Source organism: Pan paniscus, chromosome 16 (assembly GCF_029289425.2).
Source record: "Pan paniscus chromosome 16, NHGRI_mPanPan1-v2.0_pri, whole genome shotgun sequence".
Classification (NCBI taxonomy): Eukaryota; Metazoa; Chordata; class Mammalia; order Primates; family Hominidae; genus Pan; species Pan paniscus.
The window spans coordinates 73,223,095-73,248,012 of record NC_073265.2 but is presented as its reverse complement, the minus strand read 5'-3'; the positions used below and the strand labels follow the sequence as shown (position 1 = coordinate 73,248,012).

The following is a 24,918-nucleotide window of genomic DNA, read 5'->3' as shown; positions in this document are numbered from 1 at the left end:
TTATTTTCTTCTTCAGTGCTCAAATTGTATCACTGGCAACAAATAAAGTGAGCTATTTCTTATGAAGTGACTGGCTTACTTGGTTGATTTTCAAGAAAATGTCTGCCAAATACCCAAAGTTGAATAACCATAGTTTGTTAGTTGTTCTTCTGGTAAAGAAAAAAAAGGTGTTCAAACGAAAAAAAGAGGCTTATTCTTGAAACTCAGTCACATTTCCTTGAGACAATCATCATACTTGGATATGAAGCAAAAGTACTTTATACTGACTTCTCATTTGTCACACAGAATATTAAAGGCATATATTCAACGGCTGAGATGTAATGAAATTAATTTTACTGCTTCCTCAAGGACATTTGTAAGTGACACTGGCTTTTCTGGGAATGTGTACCATGAAGAATACAATGACTGCTACTACAGTTTAATGGCATTGCCCTGATTCCTGCTAAGTAAGTGCCAGCCGTTTTACTCACCCCCATTGCTTTTGCACTATCGGTACAAATGTCAACACAGTGGGGTGGGGGAGCAGAAATCAACCATGTCTTAGAATTATAAAAATACTTCTGACTTTATAGCCTCTTAAAGGGTTTTGGTGACCACTAGGCAGGCATGGACCTAGCTTGGAGAACTGCTGCCACAGAGTAAAGGCCAAGTTCCTTATCAATAGCATATAAAACCCTTCATGGTCCGCCTTCAGCTTAGTGGCCAAGTTAAGTCCCTCCTGGTCTATTCCTACTTTATTCTGTTGTGTGTTCCCTCTCAATAAAAGGACAATAGTTATAAGTGTGTATCTTGATCAACATTCACTTATCTGTACATACCGGAGCAACCACCACACACAGCAAGACACAGAACATTTCCAACAATCTATAAGGTTCCCCTGTGCCCTTTCCCACACTATCCCCCAAAGAGTTTACTATTCAGGCTTCTGTTGTTACCAGTTAGTTTTGCCCATTTTTGAACCTCTTATAAATGCAATCATGTGGATATTCTTTTGGGTCTGGCTTTTTTTTTCCCCCCCACTTAACTTAGTATCTGACATGTCTACACATTAAAGTATAGAACAGTGGTTTTTATCACTGTGCTACATATTAATAGATGTGGATATATGTATTTATCCATATTCCTGCTCAAGGGTGTACAGAAAAGATTTAAAGTAACAGGTCTGACTGGTGTCTTTTAGCTACCATCCGGGAACCTAAATTTTGAGTTCCCACCATTCCCAGAACTGAGTGACTTACTATACCCAAATGAACAAACAATATGGTTTATGCTGAACATCGGCTTTCCTCCTGGAGTCTGAAATTTTGGTACATTTCAGGCAGAGGCTACCTATTCAACCAGTCCTCAGACACACACGTGCAAACACTCTCTCTCTGTCTCTCTCTCTCTGGGTGCCCAGATTCTAACAAGCTATTCTGGCTGGCAACATTTTACATATGTTGTCAGCTGTAGGGGAATTAAACTATGTCCTGTTTAACTCTCCCGGGAAAAGAACATTGGAAGCCTGTACCAGATTTCACCCCACGTGCCTTTTCCCTTTGATGGTTTTTCTCCATATCCTTTAGCTGTAAGCTTAGTTATGAGAACCACTATATGCTGACTCCTGTGAATCTTCCTAGTCAATCATCTAATTTAGGCACTGTCTTGGGGGACCAGACGTAACAGGCGTTTGTTGTTTTGTCCTATTTTTAGGGACAGGGTCTGGATATGTGGTCCAGACCAGAAATGAACTCCTAGGCTCAAGGGATTCTCCTGCCTCAGCCTCCCCGGTAGCTGGTACTACAGGTGCCACAACTGGCTTGCTTTTTCTTCAGATTTTGAATATTATGAATAAAACTGCTGTGAATATTCTAGTGCATGCCTTTTTATACTCACATGTGCTCATTTCTCTTGCACATAGGAACACAAGTGGACTACCAGGTCATAAGCTAGTACCCCTTGCGCTTAAAATTCTAGCAATACTGTACTTCTAGTTGCCTAAAAACAGCCCTGTTTCATATCTCCTTGTCCTTATACATGTTGTTCCTTTTGCCTAGAATGTCCTTCCCACTCCCTACACTATGCCTGTTTTGGCAATTACCTTTAAATCTTTTACCTGCCTACTTCTGATGTTATTTCTGATGAGGAAAAGGAAGAAATTGGTTCTGTTTTTATATCTGCTGGGTTTAACATACCTCAGATAGATACATGCATTCGGTAGTCCAATCAGAAGTATAAGTCTTCAGAACAACCAAGGCTAAAGAGCTCAATCTAAAACTTGGGCACACAACAGTCAACTGGTGCTTCTATAGGAACACATGGGCCTCCTGTATATATAAGGAGACAGGAATGATCCAACAGGGTTGAACTGTGAAGAATGTGGCATTTGGGGAGAAAAGGAAGCCTGCAAGTACCAAGACAAGACAAGATTGATCAGATAAGAAAAAAAAAAAAAAAAGGAAGCCATAGTCTTACAAACCAAATGGACATTTCAACTACAATAAGAGACCAACACAGCAGAGGTATGAATTTTACAAATTCAACACAGCAGTGTATGAATTTTACAAATAGTACTAGTCTAGAAATGAGAAAACCTGGATTCAAGTTCTGTCTCTATTCCCTGCTCACAGTATAAAATTAGAGTAATCACTTTCCATTCTAAACTTAATTCTCCTAGTCCATGAAAAGAGGATGTCAGAGATTATATCTGGCTTTGGTGTCAACTCCAAGTTATATGTAGGAGACAGGTCTCTAACACCTTTCGAGCTTCAAAACAATTCCAAGATTACAGCTTAAAAAAAAACAAAAACAAAAAGCCTCAGGAGAAAGGGCAGACACGTGGGAGACAGACAGATGGTGTCAGGGCCAGAACCCAGGAGCACAAAGCCAGAATGCAGAGAGCACAGGTGTTAAGTAGTAAGAGATTAAGTGTTCTGTAAAAAGACACAAAAAAACCAACCTGCCCCTCACAGTAACTGTTCTCTTCCAACAGAGAGCTACTCCCACACTTTTATCAAAGGGGATTGTAGGAAGTGGGGCTAAATCTGTCAGGATGGTACATAAAGCAGCATATTATGCTGGCCAAGAATAAAGAAACAAGTAACACTATTAGTCAAGTTACTCCTAAAATCAATAGCTACTTGCAACCAAGACCCGTTTTTAGCATACAAACCAACCTTTACACCTGCCCTCTGGGGATTCTCCTGTTACCTCAAGGCAACTCATCACTAATGCCTTAAATAAATCAAAACAAAGAGTGTTAACTCACTGTAATTTAAAAGGACTGTTCCACCATTCAAGAATACAAAAAAAAAAAAAAAGAATTCAAAGGTTATCCATGCCTAAGTGTTCTCCTGAACTACTGAAAGTAAAGCTCAACCCCATTCAGTCAGAAATCCTCCCAGGTCCAAGTTAATCAAAACCACATTATATATTAGGGTGGCAAAATAATCCCTAACATTGGGCTTAAAATGACACCTAATAAAATTCATTGGAAATTACATCTACAATGTGAATTTAGCACTCTGAAATTTGGATACTAACTTTTTACAGCAAGTCAGATAATTTTCCTATGAAAATATGAAATATTACATCATACATGTTTTAGTTCAATCTTTTTCAGCTAGTTTACTATAATTGAGAAATGCACTGTTGGGGCGGGTCCTATCTTCAACATAAAAACTTTCTACGGAATCTGTGCTCACAGAAGATGAGACGCTCTAAAGCAGGCTGCAACAACGGCAGGAAAAAACTAAGGGCATTTCCAAAACTGCAATGTTGGGTGCAAAGGAAGCAAAGTTCATGGTGACCAAAAGGCTTTAAGAGCCTGCATGGTGGCTCATACCTGTAATCCCAATACTCTGGGAGGCTGAGGCAGGAGGATGGCTTGAGCCGAGAATAAGCCTGGCCAACATAGTGAAACCCCATCTCAAAGAAAAAATTTTTTAAAAAGTAGCCAAGCATGTTGAATGGCTGTAGTCCCAGCTACTTCGGAGGCTGAGGCTGAAGGATCCCTTAAGCCAGGGAGCTTTGAGACTGCAGTAAGCTGTGATTGCACCACTGCCCGCCAGCCTGGGTGACACAGTGAGACCTTGTCTCAAAAAAAAACCTTAATAATAAAATCTTAAAAGGCTTAAGAAACGGTAAAGGGTGCAATCAGTGCTTCTGGGTCTTAATTCAAACAAGAGAAGCAAAATTCTTACATAACCTCCTCTACCATAACTTCTAGGTGCAAAACACGTCCTACCCTTTAGCCTCAGGGGCTTTCTGGCAAATTCTCCCCAGAGTCAGTACAGTTTATATACCGCCTAGGAAAAGCAGATTTGCAGAACAGGATGAGATTAGCACAACTTCTCCATAGCAGAGAAAATAATTTGTTATTTGATCCCATGATTCTTTTACTGCCTCCAATACTAGCTACTAAAAACAGTGTAAACATTAATATTTAGGTTTGGTGTGCATTTCTGTCTCAAACTGTAAGCCAAAAGTACTAATACTCTAATTTTCCCTTAAAATAAACATAACTTTAGAAAATAATCATTTAGCTAAGGGACCTGAAACCAATGAATGAGAAAGCTTGCACAGACAACACCTAACATTATAAATGCAAAAATAACACCAGCAGAGAGCTACTTTAGTCACCTCACCCTTCCCCTCCCCAGCACACTCCACACCCCCAAATCCACAAACACTGAACTCATAGCTGAGTGCCTTGCTGGTAAAGGTTGCTAAGAAGCAGCTAGAGGCAGGTAACATTTTAAAGTTTTCATCTTTCCAAAAACTTTCCAGGATACAGGTAAGAAAGCTATCTAGCTTGTGTCTGAGTTTACATTCTCACAGAAAAAAATTCTTTGGCAAAAGCTCTGAATATGCTTTTTACTCCTTTAAATCCTTGGGAATGAGGCTGGGCACGGTGGCTCACACCTGTAATCCCAGCACTGTGGGAGGCTGAGACGGACAGATCACGAGGTCAGGAGTTCGAGACCAGCCTGGCCAATATGGTGAAACCCCATCTCTAGTAAAAATACAAAAATTAGCCGGGCGTGGTGGCGCGTGCCTATAGTCCCCACTACTTGGGAGGCTGAGGCAGAAGAATTGCTTGAACCCCAGAGACGGAGGTTGCAGTGAGCCGAGATTGTGCCACTGCACTCCAGCTTGGGCAACAGAGTGAGTCTCCATCTCAAAAAAAAAAAAAATCCTTGAAAATGAAATATAGGAAAAAAAAATGTACATACCCCTTTACATCCATAAGTGTGGCTGTGTACAATGCTGGGATTCTAAGTTTTATCCAGAATTGAAATCCCAGCCCCTCATTTCTGGGGCAGGGCTATTTTATGCCCCGGGAGCTTATCTCAGATTTTACCACAGACTGCTTTAAAAAAATTTTTTTTAACCTTTATTAATTCTTCCTGGAAATCTAAGAGACAGCATTATGGGAATCCTAGCTAAGACAGACAAGGTGAGATTTTGTAAGCTCCATGTTACTTTTACAGGTCTTAAAACAATTATATAATTTCAAATTTGCCTTGCCTCAGACAGAAAAAGTTAGTACTGAAATTTTAACTGTCCTGAAAAAAAGGAGCCTTTTGTGCAGAGGGTTGGGAGGGTCACCCCCACAGTGGGAGGAGCCTGCCTTCCCCAGACCTCCCGCTCTCAGGATCAGCTAACTGCTCTGACATACATTGTGGAATGATAGACACAGCACATTCCTCCTAACATCAGCACTGCTGTACTAACACTCAGAAGACCCACACTGACTTCTACAGCAACTGGGATTCCTGCCAATGCAGTTAAGGTTCACTTTGCCTATAAATGTGACCAGCTCCCAGACCACCACCTTTTTTCTAGAATGTACGCCACCAATAACCCCTTGATCCTCTGACATAACAGAAGACACATAATAGGCTGGGCTACGGCACCAGAAGGACCTAGGTTCACACAATTCCATCACTTAACAGCCTTGTGACTTGATTTCTAAAGCCTGTTTCCTTTTCTGCAAAACAGCGGGGAAATCCAAAACGGATGTTTTAAGACAGATTCCAAACTAGCCTTCAGGTTGAATCCAACATTAAAGACATGTTACATTTGGTCTATAGTGTTTAAAATTTTTTTAATGCTACATTTAAAAGTCAGGAGATCCATCAAAATAGAGATAGCCAGTTTAGAAGCAAGTCAAAGATCCACCGACTCTGAGCCCACATTTTTGCTGAGCAACAATCAGCTAGTGGCTGCTCCTTTCAAAGAGGCATATACTCTGTAGTTCAGAAGCCATTACCTTTCTTTCCTCCTCCTTTGCTCATTTATGTTACCTCTGGCCCCCACAGGGTTTGAGTTTGCAACCCATTTTGAAGACTAAGAATAAAACTAATGGTTGTGCTCAGTGAAAATGCTTATTAAGGCAGCTATTATCATTAGGTCACTAGTTAAGTTTGGTGCTGAGCCTGGAGTCTTACTACTTTATCTTCCTCCTCCACTTTTTACTTCACGGGCACTGGTTTGTGCACTACAGTGAAAGAAAAGCCCATAGAACCATTCCTGTATCAAACGCCTATGGCCTAACCCAAACTGCAAACGTTTCCATGATTATGCACCACAGGCATCAGCTCTCCAACCTCTGATGTGCTGCACAGGCTGGCACAACCTCCCTCCCACACCTGTGAGCCTAGACCAGTTTACAAGACAAACGGTTCGGAAGGGGGAAATCAAGTTTTGTTTTGTTTTTTGAGACGGAGTCTCGCTCTGTCGCTCAGGCTGGAGTGCAGTGGCCGATCTCGGCTCACTGCAACTTCCACTTCCTGGGTTTAAGCGATTCTCCTGCCTCAGCCTCCCAAGTAGCTTCGATTATAGGCGCCCACCACCACGCCCGGCTAATTTTTGTATTTTTAGGAGAGACAGGATTTCACCTTGTTGGCCAGGCTGGTCTTGAACTTCTGACCTCAGGTGATCTGCCCGCCTGGGCCTCCCAAAGTGCTGGGATTAAAGGCGTGAGTCATGGCGCCGGGCCGTACTTTTTTATTACAAAGGTTGACTTACACACAGAGTAGTCAACTTCCAAATCCTACTTCTATAAACTGAGCAGGCACTACCAGGCCACCCAAAGTTTAAATCGCCGTGACAAAAAATTTAAAAAGTGAAACTCAGCCAGGCGAGGGGGCTCACGCCTGTAATTCCAGCCCTTTGGGAGGCCGAGGTGGGCGGATCACGAGGTCAGGAGTTCGAGACCATCCTGGCTAACATGCTGAAACCCCATCTCTACTAAAAATACAAAAATCAGCCGCGCGTGGTGGCGTGAGCTTGTAATCCTAGCTACAGAGGAGGCTGAGGCAGGAGAATCGCTTGAACCCGGGAGGCGGAGGCTGCAGTGAGCCGAGATCGCGAGACTGCATTCCAGCCTGGGTGACAGGGCAAGACTCCCTCTCAAAATAAATAAATAAATAAATATTAAAAAATAAAAAGCCAAACTCCTACAGCAACGTGCTCTGGGAATACAGTTCAGCTCCAAGCCAGCTCAATGGGGACAAATAAAAGACCAGTGATGAGTCCCCAAAACACCGTCCCCAGGGTTTTCCGACAGCCAGCAGCCCCACTGAGCTCCACAAGCTTTTCTAACTATGCAAAAAACCAACCAGGAAAACAATCACCAACTTGAGGTTTCCAAGGTTGGGTCCTGTTTGAATTTATTTTTATTTTTTAACCCAGCATGTGTCCCTACACTCAAAGGGAACATGAGCCTCAGGGTGCAAACTGTCCTTAGCAGACACTCTTCCCGCTAGCAAGGGACCGCACCGTCACCTGAGGGGCAGCCAAGAGGCGGGCGGTGCACCTGTGCCTTCCAGAATAGGAACCCCACCCACTTGCCCCTCTTCCCCACCAACGACACAGCCCAGTAGTTGACTCAGGTGCCAGGAGAGAGCGCGGGGAGGCTGGGCGGTAGCCAGGGAGACCAAGGGAAGCGGTTGCCAGAGAAATGCGGCGTCAGTCAGGGCCGGGGCTGCAGGCGCGGGGCGGGGGAGGAGAGACGCGGCCTCCTCCCAGGCGGGCCTGGCGGGAGGCACCCCGGCTTCTAAGAGCGAATTCGGCTCCCGACTCTCTTCCCCCAGCTGAGAGCACGGTGCAAGGGGCCAGGGCTGCAGGGAGCAAAGTGCCCCCGAAAAATAAGCGCGCGCCCACGAAAGCGCCCAAGAGCCCAGGCGTCTGCCTGGCTTTTCTCGGTCACGGGGTCAACGCGGGGCCGCTCACAGAGCCTTCTGGTCTCCCTGGGTCCTCTAGGAATGAGGCAGCAAAGCCTCGGTCGACTCGACCGCTGAGGAACCCATGACATGAAAAAGCCTCGGGGAATGACGCCGGGTGGGACACCCCAAGGTGAGGACCCCTTTGTGGGTGAGTCCCCCCACACTCAGGTGACTCCAGGCGGGCACAGGCCCGCCCAACCAGCTCGTCATCACGGGGGGCGACTCGTCCAGGGCCCCAGCCGCTGCTCCGCCAAACCTGAGGCCGCCCCTGAGTCTGGGCACCTGGCCTCGTCCGGCACTGAGGAGAATGACCAGAACGCCAGGCCACATGCACCCGCTCGCCAGGCTGAGGGTCCGAACAGCACAGCCCAGAGTGGGCTCGGGTCGCTCCCCGCCTACGCCACCTCCGCGGCCTGCAAGCCTACCCCTCTCCCGCCCATGACCAGGACCCACCTCAATGCCGCCAGCCCCGCGGGTCTCCCGGGCACGAAGCCCCGCCAGTCTTCCGCCCTCGCGCCACACTACCCGGCCAGCCCCGCCCCCGAGACTCCCTCTCCGGCGCCAAGCGAAGGTGTGAAGCCACGTGACCTGCCCAGGATTGGGAAGCCGCACGAGGGGCTTGAGCCCTCCACCTTAAAGGGGCCGCGCCCGCCGCCGTCGTGGGGCTCTCCACAGAGCACGGGGTCTACGCCGTCAGCAGCCCCGCCCCGTCCCGCCCGGTCCCCCCCACCGCGCGCCGGGTGCTAAAGACACCCGCAGGGGGCGTCAGCTTCCAGCGCCAGCGGCTTCGGGTCTCCCGTGCGACGGCAGTGTGAGAAAGAAACGTTCCGGGCGCCGGTGCTCCTTTATGTCCGGTCAGCTCCCGTCTGGACAGACGCTCGAGGCCGCCCGGAGGCCGCAGTGCGGCTCGGAGGCCCCACCGGCCGCCCCCGCAGGGCTGCGGCGCCTTTAAGCCCAAAGGCCCTGAGTCACGAGGAGGCTCCCTGCCCCCCTCGCCCTCCACCCCTCCACGAGGCCCCACGCCCGCGGGCACGTGACCGCGCCCCGCCCGGGACTCGCCCGCACGGGGCGGGGGATGGGGGTACCGCGGCGCCGGACCCGGCTGCGCGCGGACCGTTAGCTACTGCGGCCGGGACGCGGCCCCGCCCAGGCGAGCGGCGGGCGGCTCTTACCAGCGGGAACGCCATGGGGCCGGTGTGGCCCTGCGGGGCTGACGGGCTGACCGGCCAGCCGGCGGGCGAGAGACGCGCACGCACGTGGGCACTATTTTTGCAGCGGGCCGCGCGCAGCCCCGCACCCCGGCAGCTTATGAAGCTCCTACGAGCCGCTCCTCGGAGCCGCCCCCCGGCCGGATGCGGAGCACCTGTGTCGGCCCCGCCCGGGCCCTCGCCTCCGCCCCCTCGCGCCCCGCCCCTCCTAGCAGGCCGAGTCCAGGAGGGCTCCGCCGCCCACCCGGAACCCGGCGGGGACTGCCGCCGCTGCTAGCCACAGCTGCCCCCTGGGGGGCCAGAGACCTAAGCCTGAGCGCGCCATCACCTAAGTGACCCTTGCCGAGTCACTGTCTGCCCTGGGCCTCAGTTTCCCTCTTAACGAAAGAGGGCACGATTTACAAGCCCCTGCGAGCGGCGGCGATCGCTTCGTCAGTACAGCCTCGTGTCCGCGCTCCTTCTCTTCCAGTGATCTCTCCAGGGCGAGAGCCTGCCCTGCATTCTTGGTCGGAACCGTAGCCCCTGGGCTCCAGGAGGCGCACTCACTTTAGACCCACTGCTCCGTGCGCTGCAGAGGGGGCCGCGAGAGTCAGGACGTTCCAGAAAGTTCCAAAGACATCACTGGTCCTCTTTGGACCGGAGTTCTCCGAAGAAACCGCTTCCGGCGCTCCTGACACACTGAGATAGAAAGTTTCACAGAAATAGGGCAAGGGATAGGGCGAGGGCTCCAGGGCAGGCGTCCTAGGGCACCTGGCGCAGGGGCGGACCGGAAACCCCGGGCAAACGCAGAGGCGGAGATGGCGTTCCAGGCGGGAGATCAAGCAAAGGCAGAGAGGGAGGACGGCACCGAGCGGCTCCCTCTGACCAGGACTGAGGATGATGCGACCTGATACCGCCGGAGGGAAGCCTGGGCCCGGTTTGTAAGGGGCCTTTATTCTGCAGACAGCAGGAAAACTATTAGAGAATTGTAAAAGGGGTTGGCAGTTGTCGGGTCTGTTTTAAGGTGTTGCTGGAGACATAGAAGAGGTTGGACAGAAAAGGGGGAAAACAAGGGACTGGAGTGGGGAGGAAAGGGACCAGAGTTTATTGAACATTGCTAAGTGTTTTACATGTGTCATGTTATCATGATACTATTTAATAAGCACTAACTATGCTCCGGTCCTCTCCTGGCACTTAGGAAGGATGGTGCTGCCCTCTTCCTGGGCTTGAGCTAATGGCTAAGGGGAGAGGGACAGGTAACCGTCAGTTTCTGCCTGAGGTGATGGAGAAAGAGGAAGCTGATAGTATAGTCTAGTGTTTCAGAAGGATTAAGGGGGGAAGGGTGGTGAGCGTAAGAGTAGAAGTCCACGAGGGGGTGAGTGACAGTGGGAGTTGGCCAGTCTCCATCCACTTGGTCTACTTACAGGAGCTTCTTTGGGTTGCTGAGGTCATGGGCAGAAAGGGTGATGACTACAGGGACAAGGCAGGAGCAACTTCGCTGGGACCCCTACCTCTTGAGCCATGCTTTCTCCAGGAGTAGCCTACTTGAGTCTTGTCCTGGCCCACAAGCAGCGTAGGACGGCTGCTTCTGAGAGGGTGGCACACCCAGATGCCTACAGCACAGGAGCCAAGTGAGGGTGGGCGACAGCACTGAAGGCCCAAGGCACACCCAAAAGGGCTGTTAGCTGGTGAGCACCATGTAGAAACGAGGTCCCAGCCCAGTCATCTTTCAAGAAAAGCTGGAAGTACTTTTTTAAGTGAAATCTTGAATGTGAATTTTAATGTTGGTTATTAATTCAAATGAAAAGAGCCAAGCCCAGCATGTCCAGGGGCCCCATGCAGCTCACTGGCTGCCAGTTTGTGATCCCTGACATCCTTTCCTCCTCTCTGACCCAAAAGCTGAGCAAGATAAGAACCTGAAACCCAGAATAGTGCCCAAGGGAGCGGGTGTCTGGAGGCCCTTTCGTATTTCAAAACTGTCAACCATAAGATAATGAAGGCATCTTTCAAGAGACTTGGAACAGAAACTTCTGCTGCCTAAAATCTCTCTCCCTAAACTTTCTGTTGCAGGTAATAATAATAGCTCGTCTTCACTGACCACTTACTGTGCGCGTGGGAAAGTTTTGAGTGCTTTACCTATGTTATCTCATTTTGCAGATGAGACTGAAGCTCAAAGAAGTTAAGTAACTTGCCAAAAGACTCCCAGCTAAAAGTGTGAGAGCAAAGACTCAAACCAAGGCAGTCTTCTGGTTTCAGAGCCTGAAGTCTTAACCAGGTGAGAATAAAACTTCCAGCATGCTTATGTGTGTGCTTATCTGTGAATGACCCCAGAGCTGACTGCAGATGTTGAGAGAAGAGGTAACTTTGACCAAATGCAGTCATGACCTCAGGTGTGGGCAAGTCCTTGCTCCCTACCTGGACTTGGCTAGGCCTGCATGTCATACAGGAAGAACAGTCCCTCTGAAGGTGACCATAATCCACAGGGCAGGGTGTGGAAAGTGACAGAGGTGAATTTATTAAATGACTTGGTCAAGTCCCCACAGCTGGTCACTGGCAGAAGCAGCAGAAACAAATAGGCAGCATTATCTATTCTCCCAGTCAACAAACAGCCTTTGAGCCCAGCTATGCCTGGCACTGTCTCTGCAGTCAAGCCCCAGACTTACAATACTGATTTTAAGTCCAACTATATAATTAGCTGGACTACATTTTAAATATATGTACTAGGGAGACAGGAGGGACCCTATAGTCTTTTATATGCTCAAGTGTTCAGTGCTTCTGCAGGAGGCAGAGAGCTAAAAGAAGAGAGAAGTTTGATGGGAGAAAATAATTTCCTGGTTGCAAAAGATAAGAAAAGGAATTCACTCAGGAACTCAAGACCACAAGGTAGACACACACAGTCTCTGCTCAAGTTTTGCCAAGCTCTGTACAGAAGAAACCATGTTCTTTGTTTTTTCAAGTTCCTTTTAAGTGGGATAAAAAAGTGGATTGGGGCCAGGCGCGGTGGCTCATGCCTGTAATCCCAGCACTTTGGGAGGCCTAGGCAGGCAGATCATGAGGTCAGGAGATCGAGACCATCCTGGCTAACATGGTGAAACCCCGTCTCTACTAAAAATACACACAAAAAATTAGCTGGGCATGGTGGTGGGCGCCTGTGGTCCCAGCTACTTGGGAGGCTGAGGCAGGAGAATGGCAGGAACCCAGGAGGGGGAGCTTGGAGTGAGCCGAGATCTCACCACTGCACTACATCCTGGGTGACAGAGCGAGACTCCATCTCAAAAAAAAAAAAAAAAAAAAAGAGTGGATTGGCCCCACCTTTCATCGTACACAAAAGTAAGTTAAAAATACAATTCTGAAAAGCTTTACTTAGAATTTTTTCAGAAGAAAATATAGGAGATTTTTTTTTTTACCTCAGCCCGTGGATGAATTTTGTAAACTTGGAAAAATAAGATTGGAACAATAAGCACAGGATATAAAGGAAGACAATACATTTGACCACACTGGAATTAAAAACTTTGGTTTACTAAAAGAGTTTGTTTGTTTTGAGGTGGAGTCTTGCTCTGTCGCCCAGGCTGGAGTGCAGTGGCACGATCTCGGCTCACTGCAATCTCAGCCTCCCGGGTTCAAGCAATTCTTCTGCCTCAGCCTCCAGAGTAGCTGGGATTACAGACACCTGCCACCGCACCCGGCTAATTTTTGTATTTTTAGTGGAGACGGGGTTTCACCATGTTGCCCAGGCTGGTCTCGAACTCCTGACCTCGTGATCCGCCCGCCTCGGCCTCCCAAAGTGTTGGGATGAGGCGTGAGCCACCGCCTAGCTAAAGATATTGTTTAAAGCTTGAAAAGACAAGCCATAGACTGGAAGAAGGTATCTCCAATCCATGTATTTACAAAGAACTAGTTTCCAGACTATATAAGAAGTTCTATAATCAATGAGGAAAAAACACAACTCCACAGAAAAATGGGCAAAAGATGAGAATGGACAGTTGACACAAGTGAAAATCCAAATGGCCAATAAACATCAGTAGATGCCCACCCTCATCAGTAACCAGGGAAATGCAAATGAAACCACAATCAGATGCCATGCCACACTTTTCAAATGGAAAAAAATGATCAAGTTTCACTGTCCCAGTAGCAGGATCACTGCCAGTGAGGGCGTAAACTGGTTCAGCTACTTTGGTGTGTGCTTTTATGTTTCACATCTTTTAATGGAGAGAAGGCAATGCATAGAGTGCACAAATCTTTTTTATTTATTTATTTATTTATTTATTTTGAGATGGAGTCTCGCTCTGTCGCCCAGGCTGGAGTGCAGTGGCGAGATCTCGGCTCATTGAAAGCTCTGCCTCCTGGGTTCATGCCATTCTCCTGCCTCAGCCTCCTGAGTAGCTGGGACTACAGGCGCCCGCCACCACGCCCGGCTAATTTTTTGTATTTTTAGTAGAGACGGGGTTTCACCCTGTTAGCCAGGATGGTCTCGATCTCTTGACCTTGTGATCCACCTGTCTCGGCCTCCCAAAGTGCTGGGATTACAGGCGTGAGCCACCACGCCCGGCCAGAGTGCACAAATCTTAAGTATATACCGAGGTAACCACCACCCGCATGGAGACATGGAATCTCTCCAGAACCCCCACTGGGTTCCTTCCTGCCCCTTCCCACTTTATACCTCCCTCCTCAAGGTACTGTTACCTTATTCTTTTCATTACAGATTCGTTTAACCTGTTCTAGACTTCATATAATTTTTGGTTTCTTTAATTCAACATACCTGTTAGATCCATCCATGTTGTTGGCATGTAGGAGTAGTTTGTTCCTTTGTATTGCTAAGTAGTATTCCATTGTGTAGATACACCATAATTTATTTCTGCATTCTCCTATTGATTGGAATTTGAATTCTTTCCACTTCGGGGACTATTATGAATAAAGCTGCTAGAAATATTGTTGATGTGAAGTATAGCAACTCTGGTGAGCAATTTGGATTCTCTAGTTAACTTGAAAAAGTGTATACTCTATGACCCAGCAATTCCATTCCTAGGAAAATATGTTAGAGAAACTTTCATATGTGTTAAGAAACATGAGTAAAAATGTCTGTAGCTGTTTTGTTAATAGTTACGAAAACAAAACAAAATAAAATAATCCTAAATGCCCACCAACAGGAGAGTGGATCAATAAATTATGGTGTAGTCATACAATGGAATTCTATATATAAGTAAAAGTAAATGAAATACAGCAGCTCACATCAACATGACTTACAAACAATATTGAGTGAAAAAGCAGGATGTAGGAGAAAACATACTCTCAGATGCCATTTATATAAAATTTGAAAACTTGTAGTACGCACCACCATCACAAAGTATGGTACTATATATTGTTTAGGAACACGTCTATCTATAGTAAAAGTACAAAAAAAAGGATGTTATTGATAAACAGAAAATTCAGAATGATGATTTGCTTCAGGTGGGAAAGGAAGCAGTCATGAAATGAGGGGTGTGGGGGACATTGGATTGATGAGCACTGAACTGATGAGTGCTTCAGTTCTCAAGTTGGATGATTAGTAGACAGGTGGTTATGATAGTCTCTAAACTTGAAATACATAATAATATTTTAAAGAGACAGAGATGGGGATAATTAAGGGCCGTGATGTGCTGGTAAATGTTTGACAATTGGCTGGGGGAGGGAAGTGATTTGTAGCATTTGTCTCTTTCCATGGCATAAAAACTCCCACCACGGCTGATTTCAAATTGTCAGTGTGACATCATCTGGCTCACAGAATTCCTGAATGTGTAATAACAGTCAGCCCTCATGAGCCAGGAGAAGCCAACTCAGGCACACCACTCAGACACTGAATGTGGGAGCAGAGTGCTCTGAAGGCCAGACTCAGGGATCCAGGCTCCCTGAGGGCTTTCCCAACAACCTAGGAGATGGGTGGAAGGCTGGATTGTATTAGTTATTTATTGCTATTAAGTTACCCCTAAAGCTAAGCAGCTTAAAACAACAAATATTTATTATCTTGCACAATTTCTGGGAGTCAGGAATCAGAGAATGGCTTAGCTGGCTGGTTCTGGCTCAGAATCTCTCATGAGTTTGTAGTCATGATGTCAGCCAGAACTGCAGTCACTTGAAGCTCTGCCTTGGGCTGGAAGATCAGCTTCCAAGCTCACTCAAGTGGGTGCCAGCAAAAGCCTCAGTTCCTTGTCACATGGACCTCTCCATAGTGCTGCTCAAGACATGGTAGCTGGCTTGAGAGGGAGGAAGAGAACAACCAAGATGGAGGTTCAAAGAATTTTATAACCTAATCTGAGAAATGACATACCATCATTTGTATCCTATTATTCACATAACACCAACATTGATAATATGTGGGAGGGAATGACACAAGGATACAGATATCAGGTAGCAAAGATCATTGGGGAGTATCTTGGAGGTTGAAGGTGAGTGCTGGTTGTCCTGAGATGCTTGTAATGGGTTAGTGGATGCCCAGAGACATGGGAATCGGAGAGGCCATCCCCTTTGTTTTGCAGCTGGGGAAATTGAGACATTCAGAGATTTACTTGAGAGTATGCAGCTTTTCTTGGTGAGGGTCAGGAGTCCAGGGTCTTGGTCTTGCCTTGGTACCCATGAGAAACACCAACCCCACCTCTCCCTCCCTGACTTCCCTCTGAAGGTACAGATGCTGGGGTCTTAGCACATCCAAGGTCAAGGTCACCTTGCCCAAGCTCTCAAGAATTCCTCTTCCTCCATAGCTGTTTCCTTACATTCTTCACAGCCAAAACAAGACAACCCTCCTATTTCCACATACCCTGCCCCTCCCACAGAGGCTGTTGTTAACACATCCCTAATAGCCCCAAAGAGAAGCATCTGCCACTGTGTTGGCATTGCTGGACACAAATCCATGTTGGCCTTCTGAAATCCCACTGCCACTTGGAGCCTGGTGTCAAACTGTTTCAGGACTCTGTAATCTCTCAGCAAAATGAAACACTGCCCCAAACTGGAAGCAGACATGAGGAAGTTGTGCTGCCACGCTTTTTCTTGCTGGATGCTGTTTACATGGGTTATTCAGTCTATGAAAACGCATCAAGTTGAGCACTTGTGATCTGTACAATTTTATGTAGGAATACTATACTTAAATATTCATAAATTTATAAATTATATAAGTTTACAGATTCATAAATTTAAATACTGAAACTTTAGATTTTTAAAAAAAAAAATTTCCAAAGCCAGGGGCGTAATGTATTTGGGGCCTGGACAGAGAGAAGCATTCTTTCTGTTCTCCAGATGCCATAGGGAAGCAAAGCCTCAGTGACACCATAGCATCTTCTGCAGCAAGGGGGCAGTTGGTAATGGGAAAATAATGGGGGTTCCCAAAGGTCAGGATCAAAAAGTTCAGCCCTAAGTGCTTTCTTCTGGACAGGTCAGTGGGATTGGGGATGCAGGGAGAGAGACTGGGGTCAAACCAGAGCCATCAAGTCAAAGACCCAAAAAGGTACATACTGCTTCTTTTCCTTGAGGATACGCCACTTTTAATCCTTATTCTCCATATCCCAACCTGGGCTCCACCCTCCCAGGGACCAATTCACCATCCTTCTCTTGACTCTGGGAGCCAAAAGACCAGGTGGTGACAGAAGGAAGACTCAGGCTGAGGTCCTCGGGTGGGTCAGAATTTTCCAGTTTTCCCTTTCCTTTCCAAGCCAGGACAGGGAAAGTCCTCCCACTCTGAGTTCCACCCTCAACACCCATCCTTTTGATGTGGAAGATACACTATTGGGAGGTGACTCTCAAGATGCCAAGCAGAATAGGCTGAACTAGTGCAGGGGTTTGCCTTAGTCACCAGACAGATGGGAGTTCAAGCATGGGCACAGCTAATGTCGCAACTCCAGGGTCCTTGTAGTGGCTTCCTTGGTATCTCTAAATGGATCTATTCCCCCTGGTCACCAGCCACTGCAGCTAGCCAGGTGATGCAGCCTGGCTGGAAACGAGCTGTCTCTCTTGCCCATTTGCCTGGGCATTGTTTTGAAGCCATCCTGGACTAGATTCCAGTTCCCAGCCCCTCTGTGAGCTCATTGTCCTCTGACCCATCAAGGCCTGTGGTCAGGCTCAGACCTAGATCCCCACTGATGCACTACCCCATCCTTGTCACTGCCTCTGTGCCAGTCCCTGTGCTTCTATCCGCTTCCAGGCCACTTTCGGCAGCCCTTCCTTTGCACCAGCAGAGTCCTAAGAGTGCTTCCCAGTCCGTCCTGTGGTCCTGGGCCCCACCTGAATCCCACAGCCCTGGGCTAGTTCCCTGGTTGTCCCATCAAAACTATTCATGACTGGCCAGCCATGGTGGTTCATGCCTATAATCCTAGCACTTGGGAGGCCGAGGCAGGTGTTTTGCCTGAGCTCAGGAGTTTCAGACAAGCCTGGCCAACATGGCAAAACCCCATCTCTACTAAAAATACAAAAAATTAGGCTGAGTGCAGTGTCTCACGCCTATAATCCCAGCACTTTGGGAGGCCGAGGCAGGCAGATCACGAGTCAGGAGTTCGAGACCAGCCTGACCAACATGGCGAAACCCCGTCTCTACTAAAAATATAAAAATTAGCCAAACGTGGTGGCACACGCCTGTAATCCCTAATCCCAGCTACTCAGGAGGCTGAGGCACGAGAATTGCTTGAACCCAGGAGGCGGAGGTTGCAGTGAGCCAAGATTGTGCCACCGCACTCCAACCTGGGCAACAGAGCAAGACTCTGTCTCCCAAAAAAAAAGAAAAAAAAAAAAGGCTGTTCATGGGAAGCATTTTCCCTGCCAACTGAGATCCAGACACTCTGTGACCAGGCCCCTAATAACCTGGGGACAAAGTGTCACCACAGTGGCAAAGACTTGGGCCAGTGATAAAATACAGAATACGATATGGGTTGGGGAAAATGCCCCCGGGGGATGTGGGGGCCCCCAGCCCCTGCAGGTCTGACCTGCTTCCACCTGTGTGTGCTGGGCAGGCCCCCATCTTATCCCTGCACACTCGCTCAGGGATGCTTATGTGGTAGGGTTGTGGGAGGTATGGCCTTGGAAGAGATGGGCTAGGCTGGAATGAGAGCTGGGGCAACCACTCCCCCTTCCTCTGTGACTGAGATTCTCTCACTCCAGACCGTTCACTCAGCACAGAACAGGCCCCATGCTCCTCCTGGGTGGGAAATTGCTGCCCCACCAATCTCCTAGCCCAGCCTTCACCAGCAGCACACCACTCCCCGCTGGGCTCCTTCTGCAGTCATACTCTCCCCTGCCCACACCTTGCTCACCTGCTTCCTGCCTCTCTCTTTGGTCAAACACCAGAACCATTTCCTTATGAAGAGTTGCTACTGCTAATGCCAAAGCCTGGGACACATTCCAGAGACACCAACACAGAGCCGTGAAGGTTCCAACTCTCTGGACTCTCAGGGTTGGAAATCCCAGTGCCCTTTCCAAGAGGTTCTGGGAACCTGGACTGTACTTGAGGAATGTTATGGGACTTGCCTTTTGCACTTCTGGTTCCTACAGAATCCCATTTTTTTAAAAGGGGATTTTTTTTTTTAGAGGTAGGGTCTTGCTAGGTTGTCCAGGATAGAGTGCTATTCACAGGTGTAATAATAGTGCAATACAGCCCTGAACTCCTGGCCTCAAGCAGTTCTCCAGTCTCAGCCTTCTGAGTAGCTGGGACTACAGACACATGCCCAGCTCTACTCTGGGGCTTTTGATATAGAATAAAGGTGGGTAAGGGATTCTCTGATGGTCCTTGTTCAAATTTCTTAGAAAATCACCCTCACCCTCTCTCAGTGCTGTGGGTAGTGCTGATTCAGAGGCAAAAGTAAGACTGAATCTTACTTTTGACTGGAGGACCATCTCAGAATCTGCAATGACAAAAACAATGATCCCAGGGAGACTTTGGGGCCCCAGGCTCTCAGGGAAGCAGCAGCTCCAGCAGCTCTCTGGTGTCATAGTGCCCAGCAAGTCCCTGGAGCCAGAGGCAGGGCTGTCCCCTGGCACTGCCTTTGTTCTCCTTCTGTGAGAGGACAGCCACACCTGCTTCACCCCATCTTACCCATGAACAGACATGCTCAGGGATGCCTAAGTGGCAGGGCTGAGGGACAGTATGGCCAAGGGCCTAAAGTCTTGGTCACAGAGGATCAGAGGTTGAGGTTCAACATCTCAAACTAACTGGAGTGTGTTCCTTGTAACCCAGTCAATCAAGATGTTGTGAGGAAAGTGTTCCAAAATCAAAACCAAGTTTGAGTAACACTGCAGGCTGAGAGGTGGTCACAGTGTACATTAGCATAGTAAAAGTTCTGAGAAGACCTGTGGGAAATGAACTTATTTCACTTAAATCCAAGATTCCTAAACTTATTTGATCATAGACTTTGCAGGGGGCGGGAGGGTACAGAACACATCCTAATGGAACACCTTTTATACGTTTTAGAACCACTGCTCACTCAGCCTCTTTCTTCACCAGAAAAGATGTCAGGGAGAGCCCTGACCCCCACTGCACCCACCAGGTTTGTTCCAGGTGTGAGCAGATGCTGGTGTCTTGTTACAAATACAGAATCTGCTGCTGTGCCTATGGAGTCGCCATTCTGTTGTTTCTTTACTTAATAAACTTGCTTTCACATTATTATTATTATTGTTATTATTATCTTGAGACAGAGTCTCACCCTGTCGTCCAGGCTAGAGTGTAATGGCACGATCTCAGCTCACTGCAACCTCTGCCTCCTGGGTTCAAGCGATTCTCCTGCCTCAGCCTCCCAAGTAGCTGGGATTACAGGTGCGCACCACCATGCCCAGCTAATTTTTTGTATCTGTAGTAGAGATGGGATTTCACCATGTTGGCCAGGTTGGTCTTGACCTCGTGATTGGCCCACCTCAGCCTCCCAAAGTGCTGGGATTACAGGTGTGAGCCACCACGCCCGGCTGCTTTCACTTAAAAAAAAAAATGCAGAATTTCAGACCCCACCCTAGACCTACTAATAGAATCTGCATGTGATGGGATCCCCAGGTGACTTGCCACAAAGTGGTTTGAGAAGTACAGTTATGCATCTTCTATTCTTCCACTAAGATGACCAGTGGGTCAGTACCCCAGTCAGGTGGGGCCTCCAGGCCCCCTAACTGGAGTAGTTGACATATGTTGAACTGAGCACCTGTGTTTGGGGAAGTTCCCATGTTATGAGTCCTTCCTTCCCAAGGGACCATAAGAAGAACTAAGGGGGTCTGCCAGCCATTGAAGAGGACTTGTTTTTGCAGAGGCTATAAAAAGGACCAAGGTGCTCTTCCAGCTCTGCCTTGCCACCCCAGCCCAGATGTCTCTTCCACAGAGATGCCTGCAGACTCCTAGGCATCCTGACCCAGAGATGGTTACCTTGGGGATTCAACGAGAGTTGTTCCTGACAAACCCCTAGAAGGAAAGGTGAGCCAGCAGCTAGAGAGAAGACATTTTATTGAGCCTGCTACATAAATAGCTACAGAAATCTGGGAGGACTGAAGGGAGTGGCTGCCATCTCCCTCTGCACAGATCACTAAGGAATCCATGGGGAGGGCATTAGGGGAGGGCTTGGTCCTCCAGAGGGAGAGAGGACACCCTGAATGCTATCTGGCATGAGGAGGATGATGAGAGAGAGAGAAAGATGAGAGAGACTGACAGCCCAGGTGTCATGGGGAGGTATAGATGGGAGCCAAACAGGTCACAGCGTTTGGAAGTCACTGGGTCAGAGCCTGTATCACATCCTTTACCAGCATGGTGCCAATCACCATTTTCTCGCTGTTGACAGTCAGCTGGGCAGCTCCAGCTGGCCGGGCATCCAGGGTCAGCAGAACGAGGCTTCCACCGGTCAGTGTCCTCCCTGCAAACCTGAGGTGGGAATAGAAGGGGTGAGGAAGAGCTGCTAAGGGTGACTGTGTTTGGAAGGGGATCAGCGGCTGGGGCTCCTCCTTCAAACCAGGGCCCCCATGCTCATCATTTCCCCTCTACTGGTGGCCTAGTACCTGTACTCATCAGATGTCCCACAAGGAACACGACCCAGGTTGGCAGTGGCAGTCACTTTCTGCACCACAATGTGGTCACTCCGACAGGTGTCTGGCAGCATGAGTTTCTCTGTGATCTCATTCATGCCCATCAGCTTTCCTGGGGGTAAAGGTGGTGATGAGGGCAGAGGCCATGGTGGGTACAGAGGCCAGCACCTGGGTCTGCTTACTGAGCAACAAGTTCTCCCAGGCTGGGAAGGTATCATGCAAAGGGCAGGTCAGAATTTAAATCATCAGTCTTGGGGAGAAGGTACTTCCCTCTCAGACTGGGCCCTCCCTCAGGAAGCCTTTGTCAGCCTCTCTACCCCTCCCACCCAGGCCTTTATCCATGTTGTTACCAAAGACTGATTTGGCGCTTCCTCCATCAGACATCTGGGCTACCAGCCCCTTGAGAGTGGCCAGTCAGTTCTTAAGAGGTTCGCCCATCCTGAACCTCACACCCTTTGATCTTTCCTGGGGGGCCCTCCAACCCACATTCAACTCCCACTCAGCTCCTGGAGGCTAAGCCCTCACAAAAAGATCACAGGTGGCTGCTGTGATCTCTCAGCCAGAATCCAGTAGTCACATGCAGCATTCACAGGTACATTTTTAATTGTACCTCTGCAGTAGCAGCTCCAGACCTAGCCAGGGCTCCTGAAGCCTCGAAACCTTCACAGCACCCCCAGAACTCCTCATTCTGCAAGGCTGACTTCTCTCCACTCACATGATCTAGGCCCCCCATGGGAGCTCCTCCGTCTGCCCTCCTGCACACCAGCAGTCTTCTCTTCAGCCTCTTTCCTCCCTCCACTGCTTCCCCTATTCTTCACCTCCTTTTAGAAACTGACATCCCTGTCCTGTTTCTTCCATCCCCTTCATTCATGACTAATAACATTTTCTTGTTTTTGTTCCTTCAATCTGTTCATGTTCAAGTGTCCCCGTCTCCAAAAAATCCTTTCCAGAAGTGAGATCTTCATCGTGCCAATGCCCTGTCTCCCTCCTCATTCATGGCTAAAGTCCTCCAAAGAGGACTGCATGTACTTGAGCTGTGGTCTCCCTCAACCCACTGCAGTTGGCCTCTGTCCCTCCTTTAGCAATGACCCTCTCTCCCTCAGGTTGGCAGTAGCCTTTTATATGCTGACTCTGAAGGTCTTAGGTAACTGTGGTTTGCAGACACCTTCTGCCTTGTTGTCTCTCCTGGTTCTCCTCCCACCTCTCCCTGTGCTCCTTCTCTTATCCCTCCCCTCCTCTTTCTTCTGCAGAATTCAGGTTTTCCCCCAAGGTTCTGTCCTTGGCCTTCCTATTTTCTCCCACCTCCCAGAGTGATCTCATTCATATTCACAGCTTCCATTACCACCTCTATGTTCATGACTCCAGCTTCAAAGTGTTTCCTGGGCATCGACCCATATTTTCAGTTGCATACTAAATAGCTCCTCCTGAATTTCCCAAATGCATTTCAAAATCAGCTTATCCAAAACTAACCATGATCTTCCCTCCTCCCTTGCCCAAGCCACTCTTCTTTCTTCTAGGCCAGAGGTTTTGCAAATTACAGCCTCCAGACCAAATCCAGCCCACCACCTATATGGCCCACAATGTTTTTAATATTTTTTAAGTGTTGGGGGAGCAATCAAAAGATTAATATTTCATGACACATGAAAATTACATGAAATTTAAACTTCAGTATCTATAAATATAAATGGAAATTTCTTGGAACACAGCCATACTCGTTCATTTACATACTGTCTGTGGATGATTCTATGTTTCAACAGCCACAGTCGTGTTGTAACTGCAACAGAGACCACATGATTCTCAAAGCCTAAAACATTTATCTTTGGCCCGTTACAGAAAGTTTGCTGACCCCTGGTCTAGATGAAGGACACCACCATTCTCCCTACCATCCAAGCTGGACATTCTGGAGTCAGCTTCTATACTTCCCTCTCTGCCCACTCCCAGGGAGCACTCACCCTGTTCCTTCTTAAACTCATTTTCACTCATGAACACAGGGGCCATCAGCTCCCCAACAGGTGGCTGAATGGAGACGTAGAACTGTCGGGTCTGGGTGCTGGGAGGGGTGGGAGGAAATGGAGAAGAATTAAGGCTGTCATCTCTCCCCTCACCTCCCACCCTGTGTAGAGGCACAGCTTGGAGGCAGTGAAAGAGTGAGGTCAGGAATGAGGGCCTGAGATGGCTTCCAGACCCACCCAATCATGATGTATCCCCACTAAGCACCACCTCCATTTCCAGTTCATTGTTACCCTGTCCCTTTCCAGCCCATCCTCTCACCCCCACCTCGAGTTGGGCACATACCACAGCTGGAAGTTGGCTGCCTGGGTTGAGTCACAGAAATTAATGCCCATTACAGCAGTGGCAGATTCTCCAGGTGCCAGGGACTCTGAAGTGGTATAAGGCAGTAAAGGGGAGAGGGAGGGCCACCATCACCTGATAGGTCTAGAACCCAGCCTAGCCCTACTCTCTCCTCCACTGTCACAGCTGACCAGCCCTCTACAGAATCTTGGCTTTCTTGGCTGCTGGAGACTGTTCCTGGTTTCCTCCTGAACTCTAAGCACCCTTTCCCCCACTCACCCTCACCGCATTTAAGTTAGTCCTGAAACAACCAAGGCCCAAATCGGCTGCTGCAAGCACCTCCCGCCCTGATGTGAACTTGCTTATTTCATCATCTGTCTTGTCCACCAGAGTGTTGATCATGTTAGATGCTATCTCTGTGCCCCTATAGCTTGGCCCCTGGCCTGGCACAAGGAGGGTATCAGCAACCACAGAAAGACTGACTCTGCCCAGGAGCCTCCTCCTCCACCCCATCCAAAGCCCTTCGCACCAATTTCGGGAAATTCTTGGATGCTGATGCCAGCAGGCAGTTTGGGAGTGCCCACATGCAGGCCCTTGATGGGGGTATCAGAGCTGTTGGAGAAGTGGATGTGCACGGACACCATGTGGGGATCCCCGGAGAAAGGTTGGCGGCTGAAGGTGTAGTCCACAGCCAGCCCCTCGCCAGCTACCCGGTGCAGCAGCTCCTGCCGCCCAACACCCGATACTGGACTCAGAAGCTAGAGTGGAGGGGTAAGGAAGGACAGAACTGAGCAAGATGGAGAGAGCCTGTCCCAGCATTGTCCCCTAGGGCCATCCAGCAGCTGGGACTCAAAGCTATCACATCCTCCATCACACCCACCCCCCACACACATCCACACCATAGGATGCAGCACAGGGATGTGTCCCTGCCCCAGCCCGGTCCCCTCATCCATCCCACTCACCGACGGTACCAGGGTGGAGTCTGTGAGTGTCAGGCCCTCCAGGTCAGCAGCCAGACTGGTAGACACAATTGCTGGGGGAGACACAGGCTGGACACTGGGAGGGGTGACTGTGGGAGTAGATAAGACTATGAGGAGGCAAAGTGGAGGTGGCTTGGGTTGAGCAGGGAGCCTAGGGATCAAGGAGCACGCATTTCAGCACCATGGACAGCGGGGGCACATGGCTGCCTGGAGGCTCTCGCAAAATACCCATCCCTAGACCTC

General features: G+C 48.6%; 2 protein-coding genes and 1 long non-coding RNA gene across 12 annotated transcripts in view; 1 reads left to right on the top strand and 2 right to left on the bottom strand.

Annotated features, from left to right (window-relative positions):
• The window catches only part of CPEB1 (cytoplasmic polyadenylation element binding protein 1), a 104,493-nt gene extending 94,392 nt beyond the window's left edge, over positions 1-10,101 (bottom strand). The window contains exons 1-2 of one of the 9 annotated variants that reach the window (XM_063596887.1): positions 8,664-8,906; positions 2,175-2,383 (exon numbers count right to left, since the gene is read on the bottom strand). Coding sequence is in view for 2 of the 9 variants with exons in the window: in XM_034939320.3 (XP_034795211.1) it covers positions 9,383-9,397 (15 nt within the window). In the remaining 7 variants the exon portion in view is untranslated. Of the gene's footprint in view, positions 1-2,174; positions 2,384-5,213; positions 5,843-8,663; positions 9,137-9,382; positions 9,605-9,964 lie in introns of those variants that run through there. The other 8 variants (XM_055098884.2, XM_055098885.2, XM_034939320.3 and 5 more) reach the window with 8 other exon arrangements.
• Positions 10,102-10,195: 94 nt separating this feature from the next.
• On the top strand, positions 10,196-20,012 carry LOC117976085 (uncharacterized). The gene is made up of 3 exons (XR_004666634.3): positions 10,196-10,334; positions 11,297-11,467; positions 11,555-20,012. It is a non-coding gene; the product is annotated as an uncharacterized LOC117976085 (long non-coding RNA).
• An 802-nt stretch (positions 20,013-20,814) lies between these two features.
• Positions 20,815-24,918, bottom strand: part of AP3B2 (adaptor related protein complex 3 subunit beta 2) — a 50,376-nt gene continuing 46,272 nt past the window's right edge. Inside the window, exons 21-26 of one of the 2 annotated variants that reach the window (XM_034939314.4) lie at positions 24,658-24,764; positions 24,225-24,453; positions 23,699-23,783; positions 23,356-23,453; positions 21,377-21,515; positions 20,815-21,242 (exon numbers count right to left, since the gene is read on the bottom strand). In XM_034939314.4, the coding sequence (XP_034795205.1) occupies positions 21,092-21,242; positions 21,377-21,515; positions 23,356-23,453; positions 23,699-23,783; positions 24,225-24,453; positions 24,658-24,764 (809 nt within the window). In that variant the 3' untranslated portion in view covers positions 20,815-21,091. Of the gene's footprint in view, positions 21,243-21,376; positions 21,516-23,355; positions 23,454-23,698; positions 23,784-24,224; positions 24,454-24,657; positions 24,827-24,918 lie in introns of those variants that run through there. The other variant, XM_034939315.3, reaches the window with a different exon arrangement.